This window comes from Columba livia, chromosome W (genome assembly GCF_036013475.1).
Source record: "Columba livia isolate bColLiv1 breed racing homer chromosome W, bColLiv1.pat.W.v2, whole genome shotgun sequence".
In the NCBI taxonomy this organism is placed as follows: domain Eukaryota; kingdom Metazoa; phylum Chordata; class Aves; order Columbiformes; family Columbidae; genus Columba; species Columba livia.
The window spans coordinates 15,102,187-15,127,510 of NC_088641.1; the positions used below are offsets into that span (position 1 = coordinate 15,102,187).

Below are 25,324 nucleotides of genomic sequence, written 5' to 3' on the forward strand. Positions count from 1 at the left end.
TTGGATAGGTTGCATGGGACCCCAAGATTTGGCCCTACACTCTTGATCCCCAAGATCCCTAGACATTACACCCTGCAACGTGTGGGGATACATCAAAGACTGTTTTTGTGCCACCATTACCAACTAATCTGGATGACTTCAAAAACAATCACAGCAGCAGTGACCTCAGTGGAGGGAACATAGAGCATTTATAAAAAGGTTACTAAAAGTTGATAACTCATTAAAACGTTTGTAAATTTTTGTATAATTGTAACATGTTGCCATTATGAAATATACTGCTTTGAAATTGGGTCCATCTATTTGAAACACCCTCTATATTGGTAGCATAACAGATAAGACAAAAGAAAAAGCCCTCACTCAATGGCACTCACTTCACAGAAGCTGGCTGTATGGAGCAATATAGTTTACTCCAGCAAGATATAAATTTAGGTAAGTCTGATAATAAAATAAATAAATAGATATTTTGAGTCTCATGAAACGTGCCAGCAAGGCGAAGCTTCTAGGGATGCTGCAAAGGGACGGCTCTGAAACCACCTATTCATACACAAATTTAAAATAAATAGTAGGACACTTTACAGAGAACTAAAGAGCTATGAATGAACATGGTGCTACAGCATTGCAATATAATCATTAAACTTAATCTGAAGTACTACATTCAGATTTGGGTATTTTTTTAATAGGATAGTCCCATTGCTCTACACAGAACTAAAAGAGAGAGGGATTTCAAAATAAGAACAAAGCTAAGAAGGACATAGATATCTTCTCACACAGATATTCAAACTTATGGATTGTATGTTAAAGTGGAAATAAGAAAAACTGCACTAGCAAGGCATTTGCAGAGCAAATGAAGACATTTAAAACAAAACAAAAAAACCCAAACCTATATAGGATAGGTGCCAGGTGAGATAACTGATGAAACAAGTACAATTAAGATATAAAAGACAAGGAGTACATTTAAAGAAAACCCACAGCAGGAAAAAAAGAGGTGAAGTAAGACTGAGAAATAAAAATATGAGCCTGTTGGGTCTAGTAGCCCAATCAGTCAATTTTTTTACATTCTTCTAAAACTAATATGCAAATAGGTGACACTGTGTAAACTTTTATCACAATAATTCACTACAATATTTGAAGCTCAAATTACTTCTAGCTCTGAAAAAATTCAATTTAGAAAATAATTTTACTGAAAAGAATTACAGTTTAAGTGCACAGAAAAGAATCTTAGTGCTGGAAATGTCAATCTAAAATGTGCTACTAATAGATATCATATGAATACTCTTGAAATTTAAAAATACTAACAAGTTGCATTGACAATACTTTGACTGAAAAATCATAAAGGAAACTATTGTAATACTTAATCTGTGGATTTTTGCATCTGTTTCACATTTCAGGATTAACCCCTTAAAGACTATAACTAAATTCAGATGCCTAACCTACCACCCTGTTAAGCTAAGACAAAAATACTGAATTAATTTACAAAACACAAGCATGACTATAACTATATAACTTAATTTATTACTAGTCTAAATATAAGGGGTTAATCTTCAGTTAGACATGCTGTGTCCACACTACCTCATCATTAAAAGTTAACAGGTATATTGATTTTGTTAAGTTTTATTATGTGAAATACTTTTTATTCAGTCAACTATTTCAAGACTAGTGTGAACACTGTTTAATTCTAAGAGAGAGACAAAGACAAAAAAGAAAAAAACACACATAAAATAACAGTAGACGCTAGGACTATGCATCCAAACCCCCTCCTTTGTAAAGCATGGCAGGTGTGACACTGAACTTTAGAAAACCTTGGTCAAAAATCCTTCCAGTGTCTCAGCAGCAACCCCTGACAGGAATCAAGTCCCTCCGCTAGAAGGCTTTGGACCACAGCTGTTAGCTAAGGATAAAAAAAAAGACACATACAAACACATATATGCGTTTATAAGTATGTACACTTTGTTTGCTAAAGGAAAGATTCCGCAGCAGAGGTTAGAACACTTTGAATATATTGGATTTGTTAAACTGTCAAACGCACGATACTGTAAGGAACAGTAGGTATGCGGTTAACAATTTTATTTCACACTGTATTTTTTTTTAGCCTTTTATCGTGTAATGGGATTATTAAACATCAAACATTATTCTACTCCACATGCAAGTCTTAGTCTTATCTTTACTCAAACTGCTTCTTCCAATAAAGCCTTATCACCTGAACTAGCTCCCCAAGCAGGCTAAAAAAAAATAATGAAAACTTTAAACCAGTGTAAGACACAGAGCATGAGAAGCTGCAGCAAGAAAAAACACAAACACATACTATTACTCTACAGCAAATAAGCAGCAGTCTTCATAATAAGGCCTTCTTTGCTGCAATAATTTGCAATTAATCTATTTGCTCTAGTTTCAAAAGCGAACTTTTCTGCACATCTATTTTATACTGCTCAGTGTCTTGAGGAGAAATCTAACTTGACTTTGCATGCCTAGAGGCAGTACTGCATTCAGCAGTGAATAAACTCACAATGATAATTTTAACTCAAGTGTGGGTCAGACAAAAATACAGATTTGTTTCCTTTTGGTGGCATAAATTAAGGGATTGATTGTAGTAACTTTAAATTTGTTTTCATTTTAGTCTATATCATAGAATTTTAGGCCAGAAAATTGAAACTGAATATTGTGGTAGGAATCAATGTTGCACTTTTGCACAGTACATTAAGAAATAAACATGGTGTTTAAGGGTAACTTCATTTAATAGTTAACATAATTTAATAATCAAATCTTTTAAGTTAAAGTATTCTTTATAAAGGTAAATAATATGTGAAGTCTGATTCAGCACAGACAAACCAAGAGTCATGTTACACTTTGTCAAAAAAAACAAGCAGAATTGGTTGGGTGTGACAGTACATGTACAAAGCCTTTTTAGCTAGGAATAATATGCGCAGCTTAAAAATCATGTACAAAGCACTCCTAAAGACTCTTCAAAAGTCATCCAAACTAGAGAATGTATCTTGAAATTTTTCTTTCTGATTATGTAGGATGACTTTGTTAACACAGCTTGCTTACAGTACACTAGTTATAGCTACAGAACATTTACTAATACAATATAAAAGCCTGAAGTATTTCAGAGGACATGTAAGATGAGATGAAATAAAAAGGGCTCTGTGGCTTATATAAGTACATATATACACAAACACATGTATACATACACACATACAGGTTTTTTTTCATCCTGTACATGAGAAGTGTTAAGATAGCCCCAGATTTCCTATCTATAGGTTCACTGTCAAACACCAGAACCCTGTTTACCATGATCTCTTTCAACTATGAAAACACAAGATTAAAAGGAAACAAAAGTTAATTTTATCTGACCCGTAAACAAAAAGAACCAATGTACTGCAAACATTAATCATGCTTGTTGTCTTAAAAGCTTTTGGAGCTCTGAAAAGTGTTACAGAACAGACCCTAAAGCAACACTGCTGGCACCAGAGAAGCTGTGAACTTCAAAAACATAATTTGAATTACAAGTTCCACCTTCTGCTTCAGCTCAATGACAAAGCCATATCTAATTGTACTAGTCTGGGCTTGCCAGTTGGATAGAAGACTGTAATACCAGGAGCCTAAATATCCTCAAAAAGTACTCCAGACCAAAATGCAACCTCAGAGAACTGGAAAAACAAAACAAAATAAACAAACAAACAAAACGCCCCCACCCCAAAAAAAACAGTCTTTTAAATTTAGAAGTACTGTTAACTGTTATGATCAAAAGTATTATAAAAGGGCATTTTAAGTGGCGCTGCTATTTGGAATGTGTAAGTCAGGGGTGTCAAACCGGGGGGAGGGGGGGGGGCACATCAGCCTCACGATTGCCTTCAAAGGGCTGAATGTAATTTTAGGACTGTGTAAATGTAACTACTCCTACATTTATACAGTCCTAAAATTACATTCGGCTCTTTGAAGGTAACCATGAAGCTCATGTGGCCCCTGGTGAAAATGAGTTTGACACCCCTGGTGTAAGTGATGGTAATACCAGTCCAGTTTAAACCCCAAAACCTGTGTTTTTTTCTAAAACTATACATTCTTTCTCTTAGGGGAAGACTGCTCTAAAAAGCCAGTTTATAACCGCTTGCTATAAAATACTTAGTTTTCCACATAATTTTATAAGAGGGGAAAAGAAAAAAGAGTCAAGTTTGTACCTTTTCCAGATAGCTGAGGTTGGACATAAAGTTAAAGTTTAAAAAAAAATAAACACATCAAATAAGCATTTATTTTAACCAACTGTTCTCTACCAAGATTGGTTGTTGAAAAACAAAGTTTCAATCAAATACATTAGTTGTGCTAGCAGGTTGCCTTCTAGGACCTTAATGCTATCTTAAGCAGAATATATAAACATATAAAAACAAGTGAGAAAGAAGTAACATCTTTAACAACTTCCCAACCTCCATCCCTCATGTTCTCCTCCCGAATGACTGGAGATGTCAGTGTGATAGTAACTTGCATTTTGGGTTCCGCACAAGAATTTAAAATTATTGCTGCTTCTGGGACTGCACATTTGATATCGTATTTCTCAGGACTTATTACCTAAATATTGAGAAACAGAAATTTCTATTAGCAGATGGCCAAGAAAAGTATGGGGAAGAAAACAGATTTCAACATAGTCTTTTTAACAGAAAGACAGAAACACAATATAAATTATATGAAGCAGATACCTCTGTACTCAAAGAAACAACACTATACAATTATGATATATCTATATGGACTTGCATATGGTTTCCAAATCATTAATGAAAATACACAGCAGTCACCAAGCATGCAAAAGAAAAAAAAACTACCTATAAAGGAAATTAATATACTAAGTAAATTACATAACAAGAACCTTAACAGTGTTTGAGATAAAGAAAAGCCTCTGTGCCACTTAAAATGCCAGTTGGATATGTTTCTTATTGCAACATAGGAGCATTTAAAAAGCACAAAGATGCTGTGGTTCTTATTTGAGCTCACAAGAGTTCGAGTCTCTACCCAGCGCCTACCTACGACCTTTTTTCACTCACAGTTACAGGATGGGTACTGCTAGCCACATTCTATACTTGGCTATCACAAGCTCCTCTGATGAGAGCAAAGGGCAAGATCAACACTGGGGGAAAAAAATGTAAGAATAACAAGGTGGGTATTCAGAATGGCTTCTTGCAACTAAATTTAATAATTCTAAATACCCCCAAAAGGAAGCTGCAGGCACCTCTATCACCTTCTTCCACAAACTAGAAGGACAAATGACTTCTCCACAACACCAGACTGAGATGTGCATTTTTAATTTTTTTTCTGTTCAGTTATTTCAAACAAGAGCAAACCCAGGATTATTTTCTAATTAATCTGATCCTGCTAATGCTTCTAGCATGCCTCTGATTCTGCTGAGCATTTTACCAGACTGCACTGAAATACTAATGCTATGACAAGCATTCTATAATGATGGCGGATGGACTTTGTTCAGTAGAGAGCACTGGAGGTAAAGACTTTATTCTGTACTTTCATTTCTTGTAGAAATACAGCAAACGGTTTATATGAATTCTGCTGAATGGTCTAAGACTGCATATACTTTTTAAGTGCCAAATTAAAAACAACAACAACAACAAACCAAACAAAAACAAACCAAACAAAAATCACATACACAAAAAGAAACCACAAAACCACAAGACTTATTTAACTAATTGTGGGACTACAAAGCACTGACATAAAAATTGGAAACAAGACATAAGTACAAACAGACTGGCATTAATGGAGAACTTTGTCCTTCAGGCTGCACAAATTACCTCTATTGCTGCTGGTAACTGGATAATAGTCTTTCTTCTGCTCATTTTATTTCCCAGTTAAATGAAATATATTAAATGATGATCGATATTGAACCACTAGTATGAACACCTAGACACTTGAACAGACACAATATACAGAAAGCAAAACATGCAGCATAGTCCCTGAATTCAGACAGAAACACTCAGAAAATGAAAAGAAACTGAATCTGGGCTATGAAATGCAGCACAGTCAGCCCTGCAGGCATTTGACTTGAGAACAGATTTTTACAGTATCTTTAAAAAAAGTCAAGTCCAAAAATCTAAATTCTACTTACTGCAAGTTGTTTGGGAAGACCTTCAGCAATATGACTGAGTAACATCTTTGAAGGCTTCTCAGCACATAACAAAACAAGATTGACGTTTCGGTCTCCATGGAGTAGCAAACCTTTAGCCAAAACACCTACCCGTAAAACTCCTTTCAAAGTTCTGTGAATTATAGTTAAAAGTTGCATTTAAAATAATATAAAAGCCATAAAACTAATCCTGAAGATATAAAAGTGAAATAAAGTAGGAGTATAGTTACATATGCCATATCAAAACCCAAAGAGAACAGAATCCCTGGAAGCACTGATAACAGTGCAAGGAAAACCATCAAATTACTTCAGAAACAAGTGATTAAATTCTTAAAAATAATAATAAGAAAAAATACCTGTCTTTACTGCCATCTCTTTTGTCATCTCCCTCTTTGCTCTTGCTTTTTTCATGGTCAGTCATATTGTCAGAAACAAGTTTCAAAGCACGCTCAGTAATAGAAACAATTTTTTGGACTGCTTGAAGTTCCTCCTCTGTTGGATATATAGCTGCATGTTTGGTCATCACATAGCGGTCATCAGAGGAGTCAGGGCGGCGTAGAGGCTAAACAGACGAAAAAGCACATTTCTGAAATTTGGGTACACTTCCAAGTTCACAGATGGTATATGACCAAAAACCAAACATGTGGCTGAACAACAGAATATTCAAACCTCAAATCATTGAAATGCAACAAAACATGAACTGAAGTGTCCTTAACAACTTACACTGGTCACAATCAATCACGTCTGAAAAAAACATGAAATGTATAAAAAATAAACAAATTATGAAACCTCCCCAACATAAATATCTACTATCTTTCTGTTAACTGGGAAATACTTGTATACTGCAGCAAAATAAAGTATTCATGATTGCTTTCATAGAATCACAGAAGAATTCAAACAGGAAGAGACCTCAGGAGGTCCTCTAGTCTAACCTCCTGTGCAAACCATGGTCAGCTATAAGACCATATAATGTTGCTCAGGGCTTTATCCAGTCAGTTCTTGAAAATTGCCAAAGACAGAAGCTGCGCAATGTCTTGTGTGAAGAAAAAAAAAAATCCTGTATTCAGTCTGAACCTCTTTTGTCCCAGCTTAAGCTGGTTGTATCTTGCCCTCTCACAACCATAAAGAGCCTGGCTCCATTGTCTTTATAATGCACAGATATTAGCTTCAGTGCAATGTGATAGGCCAGTATCTAGTGGAGTGCCTCAGGGGTCAGTACTGGGGCCAATATTATTCAATATATTCATTAACGATTTAGACGAGGGAATAGAGTGTACTATCAGCAAGTTTGCTGATGACACTAAGCTGGGAGGGGTGGCTGACACACCAGAAGGCTGTGCTGCCATCCAGCGGGACCTGGACAGGCTGGAGAGTTGGGCAGGGAATAACCTAATGAAATTTAACAAGGGAAAGTGTAGAGTCCTGCATCTGGGCAGGAACAACCCCAGGTTCCAGTATAGATTGGGAAATTACATATTAGAGAGCAGTGTAGGGGAAAGGGACCTGGGGGTCCTGGTGGACAACAGGATGACCATGAGCCAGCACTGTGCCCTTGTGGCCAGGAAGGCCAATGGCATCCTGGGGTGTATTACAAGGGGAGTGGTTAGTAGATCGAGAGAGGTCCTCCTTCCCCTCTACTCCGCCCTGGTGAGACCCCATCTGGAATATTGTGTCCAGTTCTGGGCCCCTCAGTTCAAGAAGGACAGGGAACTGCTGGAGAGGGTCCAGCGTAGGGCAACCAAGATGATTAAAGGAGTGGAGCACCTCCCTTATGAAGAAAGGCTGAGGGAGCTGGGTCTCTTTAGTTTGGAGAAGAGGAGACTGAGGGGTGACCTTATTAATGTTTATAAATATATAAAGGGTGAGTGCCATGAGGATGGAGCCAGGCTCTTCTCGGTGGCAAACAATGATAGGACAAGGAGTAATGGGATCAAGCTGGAACACAAGAGGTTCCACTTAAATTTGAGAAAAAACTTCTTTTCAGTGAGGGTGACAGAGCACTGGAACAGGCTGCCCAGGGAGGTTGTGGAGTCTCCTTCTCTGGAGACATTCAAAACCTGCCTGGACATGTTCCTGTGCGACCTCACTTAGGCGTTCCTGCTCCAGCAGGGGGATTGGACTAGATGATCTTTTGAGGTCCCTTCCAATCCCAAACGTACTGTGATACTGTGATACTGTGATAGCCTTCTCCATGCTGAACAAGCCCAGATCCCTCAAGTCTCTCCTCACAGGGCACACAGTCCAGACTCCCCACACTGAACCTGCTATGGTTTATCTGTATCTTTCTTGTACTGGAAAGCCTAAACCCAAATGCAGAATTGTAGTTTGGGTCTAATGAAAGCTGATCACTTCCCTTTATCTACTGATTATGCTCCTGTTAATATCACCCAGGATGCTGTTGGCTTTCCTTGCTGCCAGGGCACATGATTGGCTCATATTCAGCTTGCCACCTGCCAAAAATCCCAGGTCCCTTTCAGCAAGGCTGCTACCCATCACTCCCCAGCCCCTCAGTGCAAGGGGTTATACCTTCTCAAGTGCAGCATTAGGCATTTGTCCTTGCAGAACTCTATAAAGTTCCTGTTGGTCCATTCCTCCAGTCTGCCTAGGTCCCTCTGGATGGCAGCCCTGCCCTCAAAGGTATCAACTGTTCTCCCCACCCCAAACCAATTTAGTTTCATGTCAGCTGCAAGCCTGATGAGCGTGTACTCACTCCATCACCTTTCAGGTCATCGATAGGTGCTAATGAGACAAAACCCAGGATAAACCCATGCGGTGCTGCACTTGTTACTAACCTCCAGGTAGAGTACGACCCACCACTAACCATTATCCACTGGGACTGATGATCCAACCACTTTTTATCCATATGCTTGTCCACAATTAGATAAAGTATAATGCAATTAAATAAAATAAAAAGTAGTACACAAATCCAGAGTGACTTGTATTTCAGAAGAATCAATATTTGTCTTCAAGGCATCCTTTCATGATATAAGCGGACTTATTTTGGAAGGTGGGCTTATCTAGACAGTTTCATCAGTATATAATTTTTTCTTTACTTTTTCCAAATCGTTTAAGAAACACTGGAAACAACTGAAGTAGCAGTGAATAATTTATAGTTCTTAACTGTGCCTCCTGTTAAGTATGATTTTTTTTTTTTCTCCCTCAAGTTAAGAAACTCACAGCTGGTCCTTGGGGCTGAGGAGGCATTCCTGGTCTAACTCCCAGCAGGCCTAGAGGTCCCAGAGGACCATGAGGATATCCTCCATCTGGTATTCTGCGACGGTCATCCCAGTGATGCTGTTCTTCCTCCATTCTCCTCCAGTACATGTCCTCTTCATATCGTCTGAAGTGCATCAATCAAATTATTCTTTTTATATAGCAGTTAATACTTCCAACCATTTTAAGTAAGTTCTTGGATGCCCTCACTAACTGATTTCTAGTAGTCATGAGCAAATACCAGTGAACTCCAGAGGGTAACTAAAATGAATAGCTATTTTGAAAGTGGGACTGAATTTATAACATATAATTCTACTAAGTCTACATTCCTCAGAGGGACTGAACAGTAACAAACAAAAACAAATAAAAAATGCAGAGGAATAATGACAACCTAATTTAAAACAAGACAGTACAGAGTTCCTAAAACAAGTATTCAAAATAAGTAACTCTACCGAAGCAGAGTTAGATTTAGATAATCTGACTGAAACTTTGCCTCATTCATTGATAAAAGAGAATGCATTACCTCATTTCCATTCTCCAGCGTTCTTCCTCTTCCCGCCTTCTCCAGTATTCTTCTTTCTGCATCTGTTTCCTCATCTTCTCTTCTTGAATTTTTCTTGCTCGAATACTGGGCTTTACTTCTACTTCTAAGTCCGGGTTTACTTTTTTCTAGTTCAGAAAAATAATGAATGAAACATTGGTTTGCCTCTTGTCATCTCAAGGTTACAGAGTTCTTCTGACATGTTTAACACACACTTCTGGTCTACAATAAAATCAAGGGGAGCAAAATGCAGTTTTAGAACTGCAGTGAATGAACAGCTGAAGAAGAAAAATCTGTGTCCAGTGTTTTAAAGAAATAGCAACGTATTACAAATAGCATGAATTCTCTCTTCAACTATAGAAGAACAAAGCAATTTAAAATTAAAACGTTATATGAAATACTAAGTAATTTGCTGTTCATTCTGTAACAGGATGACAACTCTATAGTATGGAAAAAAAAATGATCTTAACTATAGTGTGCTTCCTGATGCCCTGTTCCTGAAGGTTCCTTCATACAGGGGCATAATCATGAGTTACTGAATACATTCTTCTGGTATTTTTTTATCTTCTTTCATGCACTTTGTAATTATACAGGCCCATTGTATCTCCTGTGACCACACGTAGATTCTTCCTATATAATCTTATAATAATCAAAACGCACACCATGAGCCAGTGTAGGTCTTTCCATTAATGAATAAAAAGCCTAAAACACTTGTTTCTCAAAGGGTTTATGTGGTTTATCCTGCCAAAAACATTGAGCGCTACTATTTTACACAATTTGAAATTCATGGTAATCAACATAAAGCATCTACTGTTGCTTGTATGCATTGTGCAATATTTTAATGTTGCAAAGATTGCCTGAAAGCAATGTTCAAAATGTTTAAAAAAAAAACAAACCAAAAAGCAGTTTCAGTTTGCATTACTACTTTAAAAACTATACTCTCTAAGAAATATATTTCTCTAGCTTTTTTTAATATGCTGTTTACTCAAGAGTACCTACCTTTAACTAGTCTTTAAATGTAAAATGTATAATCAGTTGTGGGAACAGCAGGACGTGCGGTTCCAGTCACTTGGACGATAAAGGGAGATCAAAACTGACATGACCATCCAGACGGTCAAAGAAGAAATAATACTAACATGATTAAATCATAGCAATTAGTTAAAACATAAAGGGCCTTGGACAGGTTGTACAGAAGTATGTTCTTCATGACTGTGAGGAGTGATAGCCCAGGCTGGTGAGAATGATATCTTGGGCCAGAATACTGCCCCCCAAGGACGTGTGATGTATGAACATTGTTGGGCCTGGGCTGTGAATGAGTGGGTTGAAACAAGATATGCATGAGAACGTGACTGAAAACAGTCACAAGATGAGTGTGGTGTGTTTGGAGTAACAATTATTGAAAAAAAACCATCCTGTCTAACCTCTTGGTCCAGGCCTGCATCTGTAAACCTAAAAACTGAGAACTGTTAATTAAAGAGGGCTCAGCTCAGCTCAGCTCTGCCTGGCTTTGCTCTCTCTGCTAACAAGAACTCTGTGTCTGTGCATCTCTATGTGTCTCTGTATGCATCGTTCTCATCGCCACAAATGGTGCACTTCGTGTGAGTGTCTGACCCCTGTGAGGCTCTTCATCAAGCGGTGTGTGTGACGGTGACCACAGAATCCAACGGGTAAATTTTTTTTTATGACCACAAATCCTTCAGTGCAATGGGGACAGCAATCCTCATTGAACGAGTGAGTTGCGGAATTGCGTTAGTAATAGAACAAGCTGCTTCTCCTGTACATAAGCTATATCTGCGAGTTTTACAGTACATATTATGTGCTTCTGTGTATTGCCTTTCTAAAAATCAAGCAGCTTGTCAGGAATGTGAGTTAACTGTTTAACTGGTGGTTGTTACAGTTGTTTCTTTGTGGAATTATTTGTGTAAGTGCGCTGTAAGCCTTTTCTGCCACTTCTCCCGCTTGCACTGCAAGCTGCTCCGTGCTTATTCCTCCTCTCCCGCTCTTCTCATGGTTTTTACTTAAGAGATGGGGTCAGGAACAACTGTTTTCAATCATGTTCCTAAGAAAACAGTATAAGGGTGTGTTTTAAAACATAGGAAAGCACTTAAAAATATGAGGAAGAAGGATCTTGTGAAATATTGTAATCAATGGTGGCAGCTGTGTAAGTTAGATGACTGGGAAAAGTAGCCAGAGAACAGAACCTTGAAGTATAATACTTTGTTGCAATTAATGTTGTTTTTAAAGAGAGAAGAGCAGGAGAAAAATAAATCTCTACAAGAGATCATTAGATCATTGCAGACAGTTTTACAGGCGGAACGGTTTGAACTTCAACAAGCTGAGAGAGAATTAACTGATAACACACAAGTCACAGAAAACTTGCAAAACAGTCTGCAAGATGCTTTTCATTATTAACTTGTTTTCTTTTAGGTATCTGTTTAAACATATTACAGTTTCATTAAGTCTTTCCCTGTTACATGGTACAGTGAGCTCACAGATTGTTAAATAATGAGAATCCATGGACTCAAAATGTACATTTTATGATGATACAGAAGACCATGAGTAATTTAGTTCTTTACTGCATGAATGTGACGATAAGATTTTGTGTGTAATAGCCATTACTTTTCTTTCTAGCATGCTAGCTTTATTCCAGCATTCAGACTTGTGCAACTCTGTGATAGGCTGTGTCTCATCTTGGTGTACTAAATTTGTCTCTTTTGTATGCACACCGGATAAAGAATCCTGTTTTGGGGATAACAGTTGTAACACCCCAGATGAGACGCTAATAAAAGCCTTGCCCTAAAGAATGGCAGGGGGGCAGGTGCCAACTGGGCTCAAGCGTGCACTGACCTATTTTGTCAGGGAGACCCAGCAGTACCTCTACCTGGCTGAGCAGTAAGCGGCCCAAAGATGCAATGTTAAAATCAAGATATTGTCTTGAATAAGTGTAATTGTGATCCATTTGCATATTTGAATTTGGTATTTGGTTTGCATATTTATATTTGGTACCAAAACAATTTGGTTAGGGAGATAATTACAAAATGGGAACCGGTTCTGCTACTAAAATACCACCTTGCTCCCCCTTAGGATGCACATTAGAGTAACTTGGGGGGGAATCCTCCGATAAAAGAAAGTTTGAAATTATATTGTATTCACTTGTGGCTTCAATGTGGGATTCTGGGTTATAGTGCTGTATTACAATTAATGTTGTTCTGCAGAACTTTGGAAAAAATGGGATGAAGTACAGTACTGTAAGTTAATTTGCTCTTATTGTTATCTAATAATTTTAAGACCAGAAATGAATTTAAGTTGTTAAACTCTGATTCACATTGAATTTATGTGCTAGTTAGAGATATGGGAAAGAAAACTAAATGCTGTGCTGGATGTGAACTTGGGAGAGGTTGTATTTAAAAGTTGCTAGAATATGAACTGATTTGGATTTAGGAAAAGGAATATAATAGAATGATGTTTAATATGCTGTTTATTGATATCTGTAAGAAACTGCAACAGGTAAATGGGGCTGAGGAACGTAACTATTGCTCAGTTAATTAGAATTGCATATGAAGTGTATAATAGCAGGAATGCAATGGAAAAATTAAAACAAAAAAGCAAAAAGAGCCCAGGCCTGCGCTGTACAGCCTGAACATAAATTTCAGGCCTGTGTCAAGCTGCAAGATAAACTCAGCTCATTGTAACCGAGGAGTCTGCCAGAGCCTGGCAGCTCCCACTTGGTACCAGCGATTATGCCACCTGCGTAGCCTTGCCTGTATCTAAACTGCAGCAAGAAGAGAAGGAAAAGAAAAAAATAGACTTATTCTGTGGTAACTAGTTGTAAGAGACTTCTTAGTAAATTCACCGTGCTAGTTCTTAAGGAAGGAAAGAAGAAAGAAAGAGAAAGAAACCATTGTTCGAAAACAACTGAATGCCAAATTTGGAACAGTTTTAACAGATGAATTCGTGTATATGCTGGAAAGCCCTATACCTCTCTTTGGTCAAGATTTGTTAAGTAAATTGTAAGCTCAAATAACATTTTCTGAGAATTCTGTTTAGTTGCATGTCCCATAAGGAGATGCTTGGAAGGCACACATCTGCTTGCTGCAAGTGAGAAATCTCCAAGGAAATTTTGGATGCTGTATTCCCACTAGTATGGGCAGCTGAATTATCTGGTAAAGCTAACACTACACTGATAAAAATGAGACCAAGATGAAACAGGACTTTGAGCCGGTAAGGAAAAACAATGTCCAATGAACACAAAAGCCGAAACGGGGTTAGAGACTTTGAGGAACAAGTTTATGATAACCTTACAGGCTGACTGCATTCGATTACACTTGCAGATTTGTCTATTTATAGCTACAACACAGAAACAACCTGTGGCTATTGTAGGACAATATAATGAGAAAGCAAACAGATCGATATATTTAGAATGGATTTCCCCCCCCCCCCAATTCTTTCCGTAAAACTATTACTCAGCCTCTATAATTGACTGTTACACTGATCAAAAAAGGCAGAGAGCAGATTCAGGTCTCAGTGGGCCATGACCCATCTGTTATATATGTACCATTTCTGAAATCTGATTTTTATATGTTTTATTCACAAATTTGTCCTTGCAAATTGCACTAGCCGATTTTCTTAATGGCATAGCTTTTGGCATGCCTAGATGTAAATTGCTGCAGAATCTGCATGTCTTGGACATCACACCACAGACCATACTTGTATTTGGTTCAATCCCACATGCTCGCACAGTTTTTGTTGATGGTTCAGGGAAGTCTCATAAAGCTGTAGTGGTCTGGCATGAAGATAACAATTGGTATAATTATTGATGGCTCAACCCAATTAGTAGAACTTGGTGCAGCTTTACATTCCTTAGAGCTTTTTAAGGAGGAACCTCTAAATTTGATATGTGATTCTGAGTATGTAGTCAAGGCCCTACAGCGCATCCCCTCCGCCTTTCTTAAAGAAATCTCACAACAGCAGTTCTTTCAAATGTTTGTATCATTGCAAACTGCATTACAGCATTGCAGACACCCACTGTTTGTTACTCATATACACTCTCATACCACTTTACCAGGTCCCATAACAGAAGGAAATGCAGTTGCAGACTCTTACACTGTAGCTACAGTCCGCTTCCAGTCTGCCAGGGCATCACACACTTTCTTCCATCAAAACGCTGCTGCTTTAAAAAAGATGTTTGATCTGACACTTGAACAAGCAAAACACACACTTTGCTCTTGCCTGGAATGTTAAGGCCTTATTACAAGCTCACTCTCCCTTGGAGTTAACCCTCACGGGCTCACGGCTAATGCCATTTAACAGACTGATGTTACATGTCTCATCTTTTAGCCGTTTGAAATATGTACATGTTTCTATTGATATTTTTTCAGGTATGCTTTGTGCATCTGCTCATACTAGTGAAAAAAGCAAGGATGTTCAGTGCCACTGGACCCACTGCTTTGCTATGCTGGGTGTGCCACAACAGATTAAAACTGACAATGGTCCTGAATACACTGCCAGATCCATGCAATATTTTTAATAGCAATGGGGTGTGTCGCATGTCACAGGTATCCCACATTCTCCCACTGGGCAGGCTATTATTGAATGGGCACATTCCACACTGAAACAAATGTTATTAAAACAAAAAAGGGGGAATATGATGCCCCAAGAACAATTAGACAATGCAACATATACTTTAAACTTTTTGAATCGTACTATGCCTCCCTCCTCTATCGCAGCAGTGGAAAAACACTTCCGTGTTCCAGATTCACTGTCTCAGAGACCAAAGGTTTCTTTGGGATCCCCTGCACAACAGTCAATGGAAAGGGTCTGTAATCACCTGGGGGAGGGGATATGCATGTGTTCTTCTTCCAACAGGACTGAGGTGGCTTCCTGAGAAATATGTTAAACCTTACTATGAGTTGGAAAAACACGACACAGAACCCAATGCCAGAGATGCAGCCTCTGTCCCTGCAGCAGAGGGCAACAAAGAAATGGAAGAGACTGAAGGAAGAGGCCAGTGATGTTACCTGGGGGCAGCTGAAGAAGTTACAAGGAAACATAGTACTATGACGGCAGCAGCAGGTGCCCCCCTCACTCCAGTTAACATCTTCTTAGCCTATTTGGCTATCATCTCCTGCAACAGTGCAGTAAGGTTGTTTTGAGATCATGAGTTTTGGCATGATTCCAACTGTAGAGGGAGAGCATGTACATTTGGCTTACATCGTGAATCCACTGCTTTTTAGACCTATTACACGGTGGGATCCTAAAGTTCCTCTCTCCAACAATGACACGCACTGCGTAGGTGGTGTGTAGATACCACCAGCAGGTCAGTTGCTGGAAAACAAGGATTGGATCGGATTAAATTTAATCAAACGCAACAGCATTTTGTTGAGATGCCTCCTGTATGTGTTTCTAACAAACCAATTAACTATTGTTTCATGATGTCAGAGAAGTTTTATCAACTTGTTTTATCAACAACAAGAGAATGGAGGCGTAGTTCAAGGCAATTTAACTTTTATTTCCATTCTGGGTCTTGAACACCGAGATGTAAGTCACAATTCTACTTTGAAACCCCCTGCTGACATTCCAACATGCAAGGTATCTAGAAGAACCACAGGAGATGTTTTGAGTTTGTACTGGGCCCCCTGTAAATTAGAGGCACCAGCATGTCAAATGGTACAGATTTACATTATTGGGACTAGGGACCCAGAGGACATTTGATTTCAAATTCATCTAAGCCTCTTAATTTTTCACAATGAAGCCATGAGACATTAAAGTGGTCAGAAGGTGGGTTGTCAGGACTGGTTTTGCAGGTACAAACAAATGATAGCTTTAGTCTATTTCATTCAAATATCCAGCGATTAGCCTTGCCTTTTTTTATGAGGCATGTGGCTCATGGAAATTATAAGAAAATTCAAAATCAATACACACTAAAGCTCACGCACTGGCATAATGATACAGTTATGATTTGTATTTCACATCCTTATGTGCTGGCAGCTGCTACCGATGTACAAGTATCAATGAAGAATTATATCTATGTGGTAAATTTGACTAACCCTGTTTATGCCAATTGTCATCACCTTGATAGTAATTACTCTCACTGTACAGAATGTGCCAGAAGAAAACTCCAGAGAGACAAGAAAAAGGCACTGAACAGGCCCAGTCAGATAAAGAAGGAGTCAAACTTCTTTCTGTGAAGACAACTTCTGCTGAAACTGGAGAGCACTCATCTCTTCACACCTCAGCAATAAATATATGTGAAACAGCCCTGTTGTGGATAAGAGTTAGACAAAAAGCTTTGGCTACCAGAATAAAACTGTATTGTGATTGGGAACATATTAAAAAGAATTTATGCATAACACCATTAAAATAGAAAGACAGTGTTCGTGAGTGGAATGAAGTAAAACAACATCTCCAGACAACATTTTCAGCTAATGTGCAAGGCTTGGTTCAGGATTTAGCCAGTGCCCTGCAAAAACAATTCCATGATTTACAAGAATTAACACGAAAAAACATAATGATGACATTTTTTTAATAGCGTAAAGTGGTTAAACACGAAACTATGGTTTTCAGGCCTCAATCTACATATATGTTTTTTTGTGGGAATCCAATGTGCTTGTGTAATATTTTTTCTTGTACTCCTCTGAATCATACAGAGAATGATACAGAACATAAAGAAGAATGAAACCAGGGTCCTTGCTGCGCTCACTGTGAACCTGATGTTCCAAAACAAAAAAGAGGGAGATGTGGGAACATCAGGACATGCGGTTCCAGCCAGTTGGATGATAAAGGGAGATTAATACTAACATGACCATCTGGACAGTCAAAGAAGAAATAATACTAACATAAATCACAGCAATTAGTTAAAACATAAAGGGCCTTGGACAGGTTGTACAGAAGTACGTTTTTCATGATCGTAAGGAGCAATAGCCCAGGCTGGTTGGGTCATAACAAGTCCAGGCAGTGCGCTACAGGCTCGGAGAAGAGTGGCTGGAAATCTGCCTGGCAAAGAGGGATCTGGGGATGTTGATTGACAGTCAGCTGAATATGAGCCAGCAGTGTGCCCAGGTGGCCAAAAAGATCAACAACATCCTGGCTTGTATCAGGAATAGTGTGGCTAGCAGGACTAGGGAAGTGATTGTGCCACTGTACTCGACAATGGAGAGGCCCCACCTTGAATACTGTGTTCAGTTTTGGGCCCCTCATCATAAGAAGGACACTGAAGTACTAAAGAGAGTGCAGAGGAGGGCAACGAAGCTGGTGGAGGGCCTGGAACACAAGTCTGATGAGGAGCGGTTGAAGGAGCTTGGGCTGTTTAGCCTGGAGAAAAGGAGGCTGAGGGGAGACCTTGTCACTGTCTACAATTATCTGACAGAAGGTTGCAGCATGGAGGGTGTTGGTCTCTTCTCCCAAGTAGCAAGTGACAGGACAAGAGGAAATGGCTTCAAGTTGCACCAGGAGAGGTTTAGTTTGGATATTAGGAAAAAATTCTTCACTGAAAGGGTTGTCAGGAATTGGAACAGGCTGCCCAGGGAAGTGGTAGAGTCACCATTCCTGGAAATGTTTAAAAGCCATTTAGATGAGGTTCTTAGGGACATGGTTTGGTGCTAGAATTAGGTTATAGCTAGACTCAATGATCCTGAGGGTCTTTTCCAACCGAAACAATTCTATGATTCTACGAATGTTCTCTCAGGCCAGAACACCACCCCCCAAGGACGCGTAATGTATGAATGTTGTTGGGCCTGGGCTGTGAATAAGTGGGTTGGAACAAGATATGCATGAAAACGTGACTGAAAACAGTCACAAGATGAGTGTGGTGTGTTTGGAATAACAATTATTGAAAAAAACATCTTGTCTAACCTCTTGGTCCAGGCCCATATAGGTAAACCTATAAACTGAGAACTGTTAATTAAAGAGGGCTCAGCTCAGCTTAGCTCTGCCTGGTTCTGCTCTCACTGCTAACAAGAACTCTGTGTCTGTGCATCTCTGTCTATGCGTTGCTGCATGCATCATTCTCATCGCCGCAATCAGTCAGCTGACATGTGGTGGACTTTCAGATAGAAGCATCAGCATTTCTACTAACCTTATACTGAAGTCTGTGCCGCCTCCCTTTTAAGTGCATCTCCTTGGCATTAGGATCATTAAAACTGCATTCACAAAGTTTACAATGAAAGCGGATCACCTTTCCTTCATCATTTCTTACCTGGAAAATAAAATTATAATACATTTGGATTTTTTTTTTTTTTTAAAGCTGATGTAAAAATTTATCTAATTTAGTGACACTAGATGATGTCTGTCCATCTGAAAACATGCAAAAAAGTTCACACACTAACTAAAAGAAGGCAAAAATAGAACTTTCACAATTCTGACAGACATGCTATTGTGTCTGGTAATGAACAAAGTTCTTCCATTCCAAACAGTCCACAGCATTAAACTTGAGCCTGGGCATACTGAGTTAAATAATTACAAACCTGCAAATTATGAAAAATTTACAGCAAACTTCATCCACGTATCTTACGCCACCCACATGAAAAATGCCCCACTGAGCTCAAAAAAATATGCACAATACAAAAATGTAAACGTTTCTGCAAGCCTTTGTAGGCTCAATGCCTTGTCACTCTTGGAATTACAGGCCAGTCAGCCTCACCTCAATCCCTGGGAAGGTGATGGAGCAGCTAATCCTGGAAACCATTTCTAGGTACATTAAGGACAAGAAAATCATCATCAGTAATCAGCACAACTTAAACCAAGGAGAAGTCATACTTGTTCAACTTCAGCAATGAAATGGTTGGCCTGGTAGATGAGAGGAGAGCAGATGATATTGTCTACCTGGACTTCACTAAGTCCTTTGACACTCTCACCATAATATTCTCATAGACAAGCTATTGATTTATGAGGTGAATAAGCATGCAGTGAGGTGGATTGAAATCTGGCTAACTGGCAAGGGTCACAGGATGGTGACCAGTAGAATTAAACCTAGTTGGAGGCTAGTAACTACCAGTATACTCTAGGGCTCAATAGAATCATAGAATTATTTCAGTTAGAAGAGACCCTCAGGATCATCGAGTCCAACCATAATCTAACCGAACTCTAGCACTAAACCATGTCCCTAAGAACCTCATCTAAACACCTTTTAAACACCTCCAGGGATGGTTACTCTACCACTTCTCTGGGTAGCCTGTTCCAATGCCTGACAACCCTTTCAGTGAAGAATTTTTTCCTAATATCCAAACTAAACCCCCCTTGGTGCAACTTGAGGCTGTTTCCTCTTGTCCTATCACTTGCTACTTGGTGAAGAGACCAACACCCTCCATGCTACAACCTCCTTTCAGGTAGTTGTAGACAGCAACAGTTGTCTCCCCTCAGCCTCCTTTTCTCTAGGCTAAACAGCCCCAGTTCCCTCAACTGCTCCTCATAAGACTTGTGTTCCAAGCCCCTCACCAGCTTCATCGCCTCCTCTGCACTCTCTCTAGTACCTCAATGTCCTTCTTATGATGAGGGGCCCAAAACTGAACACAGTATTCAAGGTTGGGCCTCACCAGTGTCGAGCACAGTGGCACAATTGCTTCTCTAGTCCTGCTGGCCATGCTATTCCTGATACAAGCCAAGATGCTGTTGGCCTTCTTGGCCACCTGGGCACACTGCTGGCTCATATTCAGCTGGCTGTCAATCAACATCCCCAGATCCCTTTCCACCAGGCAGCTTTCCAGCCACTCTTCCCTGAGCCTGTAGCACTGCCTGGACTTGTTATGATCCAAGTGCAGGACCCAGCCCTTGGCCTTCTTAAACCTCATACAATTGGCTTTGGCCCAATGATGCAGCTGGTCCAGATCCCTCTATATAGCCTTCCTACCCTCCAGCAGGTCAACACTCCGACCCAATTAGGTGTCATCTGTAAACTTACTAAGGGTCCACTCAATTCCCTCATCCAGATCATTGATAAAGAGATTAAACAGAACTGGCCCCAATACTGAGCCCTGGGGAACACCACTCGTGACCAGCCGCCAACTGGATTTGGCTCTGTTCACCACGACTCTTTGGGCCTGGCCCTCCAACCAGTTCTTTATCCATTGTACAGTACACCCATCCAGGCCATGAGCTGCCAACTTCTCCAGTAGAATTCTGTGGGATACGGTGTCAAAGGCCTTGCTGAAGTCTAAGTACACAACATCCACAGCCATTCCCTCATCTACTAGTTGGGTCACCTTGTCATAGAAGGAGATCAAGTTGGTCAAACAGAACCTGCCTTTCATAAACCCATGTTGACTGGGCCTGATCATATGGTTCTCTTGGATGTACCATGTGATGTTACTCAGGATGATCTGCTCCATGACCTTCCCCACCACCAAGCTGAGACTGACAGGTATTTAGTTCCCCAGATCCTCCTTCCAGCCCTTCTTGTAGATGGGCATCATGTTAGCCAACTTCCAGTCAACTGGGACCTCCCCAGTTAGCCAAGATTGCTGATAGATAATGTAAAGTGGCTTAGTGATTAGGTGGTCCTGCTTCAGCAGGATTGGAGCCCCAGATGACCTCCAGAGGTCCCTTTCAACCCCAACCCTACTGCGATTTTCTCATGTTCAATAGATTTTGACTAAAATAGTTAAATAATCCACATTTTCATCTCAATACCTCCTCCACATAGTCATGGCCCACTGGCTGGACATCACTTTGCAAGGCAGCAAAAGTCATAGGAGTCACTTGTTCAGCTGCTGTGTCTGGTTTTACTTCTTGTGTTTGTACTGTAGCAGCAGTTTTAACACTTTCAGCTGATTTCATTTCTTCCAGTTTACTTCCTGTTGCCTGAAGCTTATTACCACCTACAAATCAAAAAAGTTAAAACTCTAACTTTCATAAAATGAGAATATGATTGCATATAATACACAAACTGAAGAGTTTATTTGCAAGTATCAATGTTCTGGCAAAAGCATTATCAGTCTTAAAATTAGTTAAAACATTTAAAAAATACACTTAAAAAGGTTTTTTTTTAAAGTTTAACAAAAAGTTAAACAGTTTTTTTTTATTTTAGCAATAAAAACTTTTGCTTTATATAGCTGCAATTTTCATCATTCATTTTTATGCTTTTTCAAAAGAGATAGGACTGAATGAGAACAAATCAGCAAACATACTTCCATCATATCTTTTTTTTTTTTTGTCATCAAATTATTTTTATAAATGGATCTTAAAAAGTACTTCAAAACCTTATAATATTTGTATTAAGAAAAATAGTATATTCTCAGTGTTGCAACTGCATAGGTCTTTCCTACTCTGATAGCTTACTGTTGAACAACTGCTTCCTACCTCTAAAGTCTGTCATGCTTATTTGAAAAGTTTCCATTGTTAAGATTTCCAGTGTTAACAAGGATGTTTCAGTTGCCCAGTTATCAACTGCCAACCTACTGCAGGTTGCCTTAACAGTCCAGTCTGTAAACTGAAATTAGGACCAATTGGACTATAAACTGCAATATTCCAGCAGCTACTATTAGGTTGGTGCAAAAGTAATTGCGGTTTTGGACCATGAATTTGAAATCATTATAATTAGGCTCAAACACATCTTTATTAATCAAAATAGGAACCATTACAGTCAACACAGTTTTGCCAATGAGAAACAGGTTTGTTTATTCCTGTAGTGTAAAAATCTGTGCTTCGGGATTCAACGAACACTTGGAAAGCATTTTCTGCATCCTGCTGATTGTGGAAGCTTTTTCCCTCCAAAAAGTTGTTGAGATGCTTGAATACATGGTAACCAGTTGGCGAGAGGTCAAGTGAATATGGCAGATGAGGCAAAACTTCATAGCCCAATTCATTCAACTTTTGAACTGTTGGTTGTGCAACATGCACGACACAGTAACACTTCAAAATGACAATTTTTTTTATTTTTCGGTCAGCTCCTGAAGCACCGACTTAGAGCTTTTTCACCTTTCTAATTTGCTTCAAATGCCAGACAACCTTGGAAAGGTCGACACTGCGTCCTTCGGCAACTTCTCGTGTAGTTGTAAGAGGATCAGCTTTGACAATGATTGCTCTTAATTGGTCATTGTCAAATTCCAATGACTGGCCACTATGCTCCTCTCATCTTCAAGGCTCTCGTCTCACAGAATCACAGAATCGACTGGGTTGGAAAAGACCTCAGAGATCATCGAGTCCAACCCTTGGTCCAACTCTAGTCCGTTTACTAGATCATGGCACTAAGTGCCATGTCCAATCTCAGTTTAAAAACCTCCAGGGACGGTGAGTCCACTACCTCCCTGGGCAGCCATTCCAATGCCTGACCACTCTCTCTGTAAAGAATTTCTTTCTAATATCCAGCCTAAATTTCCCCTGGCAGAGTTTAAGCCCATGCCCCCTTGTCCTATTGCTAACTGCCTGGGAGAAGAGACCAATCCCCACCTGGCTATAACTTCCCTTCAGGTAGTTCTAGAGAGTGATGAGGTCACCTCTAAGCCTCCTCTTCTCCAGACTAAACAACCCCAGCTCCCTCAGCCTCTCCCCACAGGTCTTATGTTCAAGTCCCTTCACCAGTCATGTTGCTCTTGTCTGGACCCGCTCCAGCACTTCAATGTCTTTCCTGAACTGAGGGGCCCAGAACTGAACACAATACTCCAGGTGTGGCCTCACCAATGCAGAGTACAGGGGAAGGATCACTTCCCTTGTCTCCTTTGCAAAACTTCTTGAACCACCACTGCACTGTATGTTTGTTTGTTAGCAGTTGTTGGGCCAAATGCCTTGTTGATGTTGTGCATTGTCTCCACTGCTTTACAACCTATTTTGAACTCAAATAAGAAAAATGGCTTGAATTTGCTTTTTGTCTAACATCATTTCCATAGTCTAAAGTAAATCTAAAATAAACAGCAAGTAAGAAGTCAGTAGCAAAAAAACAAAGCGAGAAAGGTGCATTAAAATGATGTATGATATAACCACATTTCTTTAAGAATGTATTCCAATATCAAACAGCAAATTCCAACAAAGCAAAAAACGCAATTACTTTTGCATCAACCTAATACATAAGAAATCAAAGCTGGGAGGCTTCTTATGAAGGTGGGAGAAGCTTCCAAGAGAGGTCAGGTGAAGACAAAAGGGCAGAAAACACTATAAATTGTGAAGCAAAACTTTTACATACGTCTTTTTTTCACCTATCAGAATTTTCTTAAACACAACAGCTGCGCATGCAGTGAGTTAATTAAATATATCTGTATTTGTTGCACCGAGATTTAAAAACAAAATAGAATAGGTTAGGTTTCAAAATAAAGACTGACTTCTGTACTTGCCAACAAAGTTTATTTTTGGTGTAGATATTTTCTTTACAGCTATATTAGCAGCAGTTGCTGGTGTTTTGTTGTTGGACACCATGTTAAGTGGTGCATTTGCCATGGGAGTAAGAATTTTCACTGCAGAGGATACAACAGAGGAGTTCACAGTACTGCTGCTAATTGCTATATTTGAAGCAGAGGCAGTTGGTTTGGAAGCAGATGTGGATGTTGAGGAAGTAGCTTGGGTAACCACATTTGGTTCAGTTGAAGGAATAGGCTTGCCAAGTTTTGTGTGCAACTTTACTACCTATAAGAATAAAGAGAAAATCATATTATGATTTCCCTGGAATAACTATAAAAATGAACGTATAGGTTATGAAAGTTTTAACAGAAACATCAATATCACTAAAAAATTAAAAAAAAAAATCAGTATAACTAATAAGTGTTTTTTGTAAAGAAACAATAAATCTGAGACAAGAAAAAAGGACGTGTAATGTTCTTGTCATCCGTAACAGGAAATAGTTATCTCAAATTACTTATTTCCGTTAGAAATTTAGACATTTACTCCAAAAGCTGTGTAGACAAGAACAGAAAGCCAATAAACTCACAAGCCAGTAAAACTCAAGGAAATGTTCTGCTCAAACTGTTTCAAACTGTTTCAACGTGACTATTTTGTTGCCTGGTTGCTTTTTTTTCTCCCTCCAGAAAGTGTAGCATATTGAACATTTTGGTTCCAAATCATATTTTAAAATAAGAGTTATTTAATTCAGATTCAACAACACTGTCTCTTTTGATCACTGCATTTAAAAAGTATCTATATTGAAAGTTTTTCCAGGTTACTTAGCAAAGCTGAAGATATTCCTCAGACAAAGGTTTTCTTTTCTCTGTATAATATAATACTCTATCTTTTATTGACACTAATCTTTCCAGAGTTATGAGGAAAATCTGTAATATCTAAACATACATTCTACACTGCCATGCCATTTACTATTGTATGGCCAAATTTAAAGCACAGGTCACAGGGTTCACAGTGCAGCCCACAGTCTTTATTCCACAATGCCCACCTAACTGCACCCAGACAGTAGGGAAAACATGCTTAACAAAACTCTTCCAAACGTACTCATTACAAAGTCTACTACAGGACATCGTTCCTTGCTCCCATATGCCAATTTTCTTTGCAAGATATACCAAAAAATGATGCATAATAGTCCT

At 39.1% G+C, this 25,324-nt stretch overlaps 1 protein-coding gene across 10 annotated transcripts in view; it reads right to left on the reverse strand.

Annotated features, from left to right (window-relative positions):
- LOC135577137 (zinc finger RNA-binding protein-like) overlaps positions 1–25,324 on the reverse strand; it is an 80,919-nt gene that overhangs the window by 17,971 nt on the left and 37,624 nt on the right. For 5 of the 10 annotated variants that reach the window (XM_065044906.1, XM_065044903.1, XM_065044900.1 and 2 more), the window contains 8 exons: positions 24,119–24,419; positions 21,495–21,682; positions 18,946–19,065; positions 9,855–10,000; positions 9,296–9,458; positions 6,475–6,680; positions 6,101–6,251; positions 4,419–4,560 (listed from right to left, as the gene is read on the reverse strand). In XM_065044906.1, the coding sequence (XP_064900978.1) occupies positions 4,419–4,560; positions 6,101–6,251; positions 6,475–6,680; positions 9,296–9,458; positions 9,855–10,000; positions 18,946–19,065; positions 21,495–21,682; positions 24,119–24,419 (1,417 nt within the window). Of the gene's footprint in view, positions 1–1,799; positions 1,889–4,418; positions 4,561–6,100; positions 6,252–6,474; positions 6,681–9,295; positions 9,459–9,854; positions 10,001–18,945; positions 19,066–21,494; positions 21,683–24,118; positions 24,420–25,324 lie in introns of all 10 variants that reach the window. The other 5 variants (XR_010468722.1, XM_065044907.1, XM_065044904.1 and 2 more) reach the window with 2 other exon arrangements.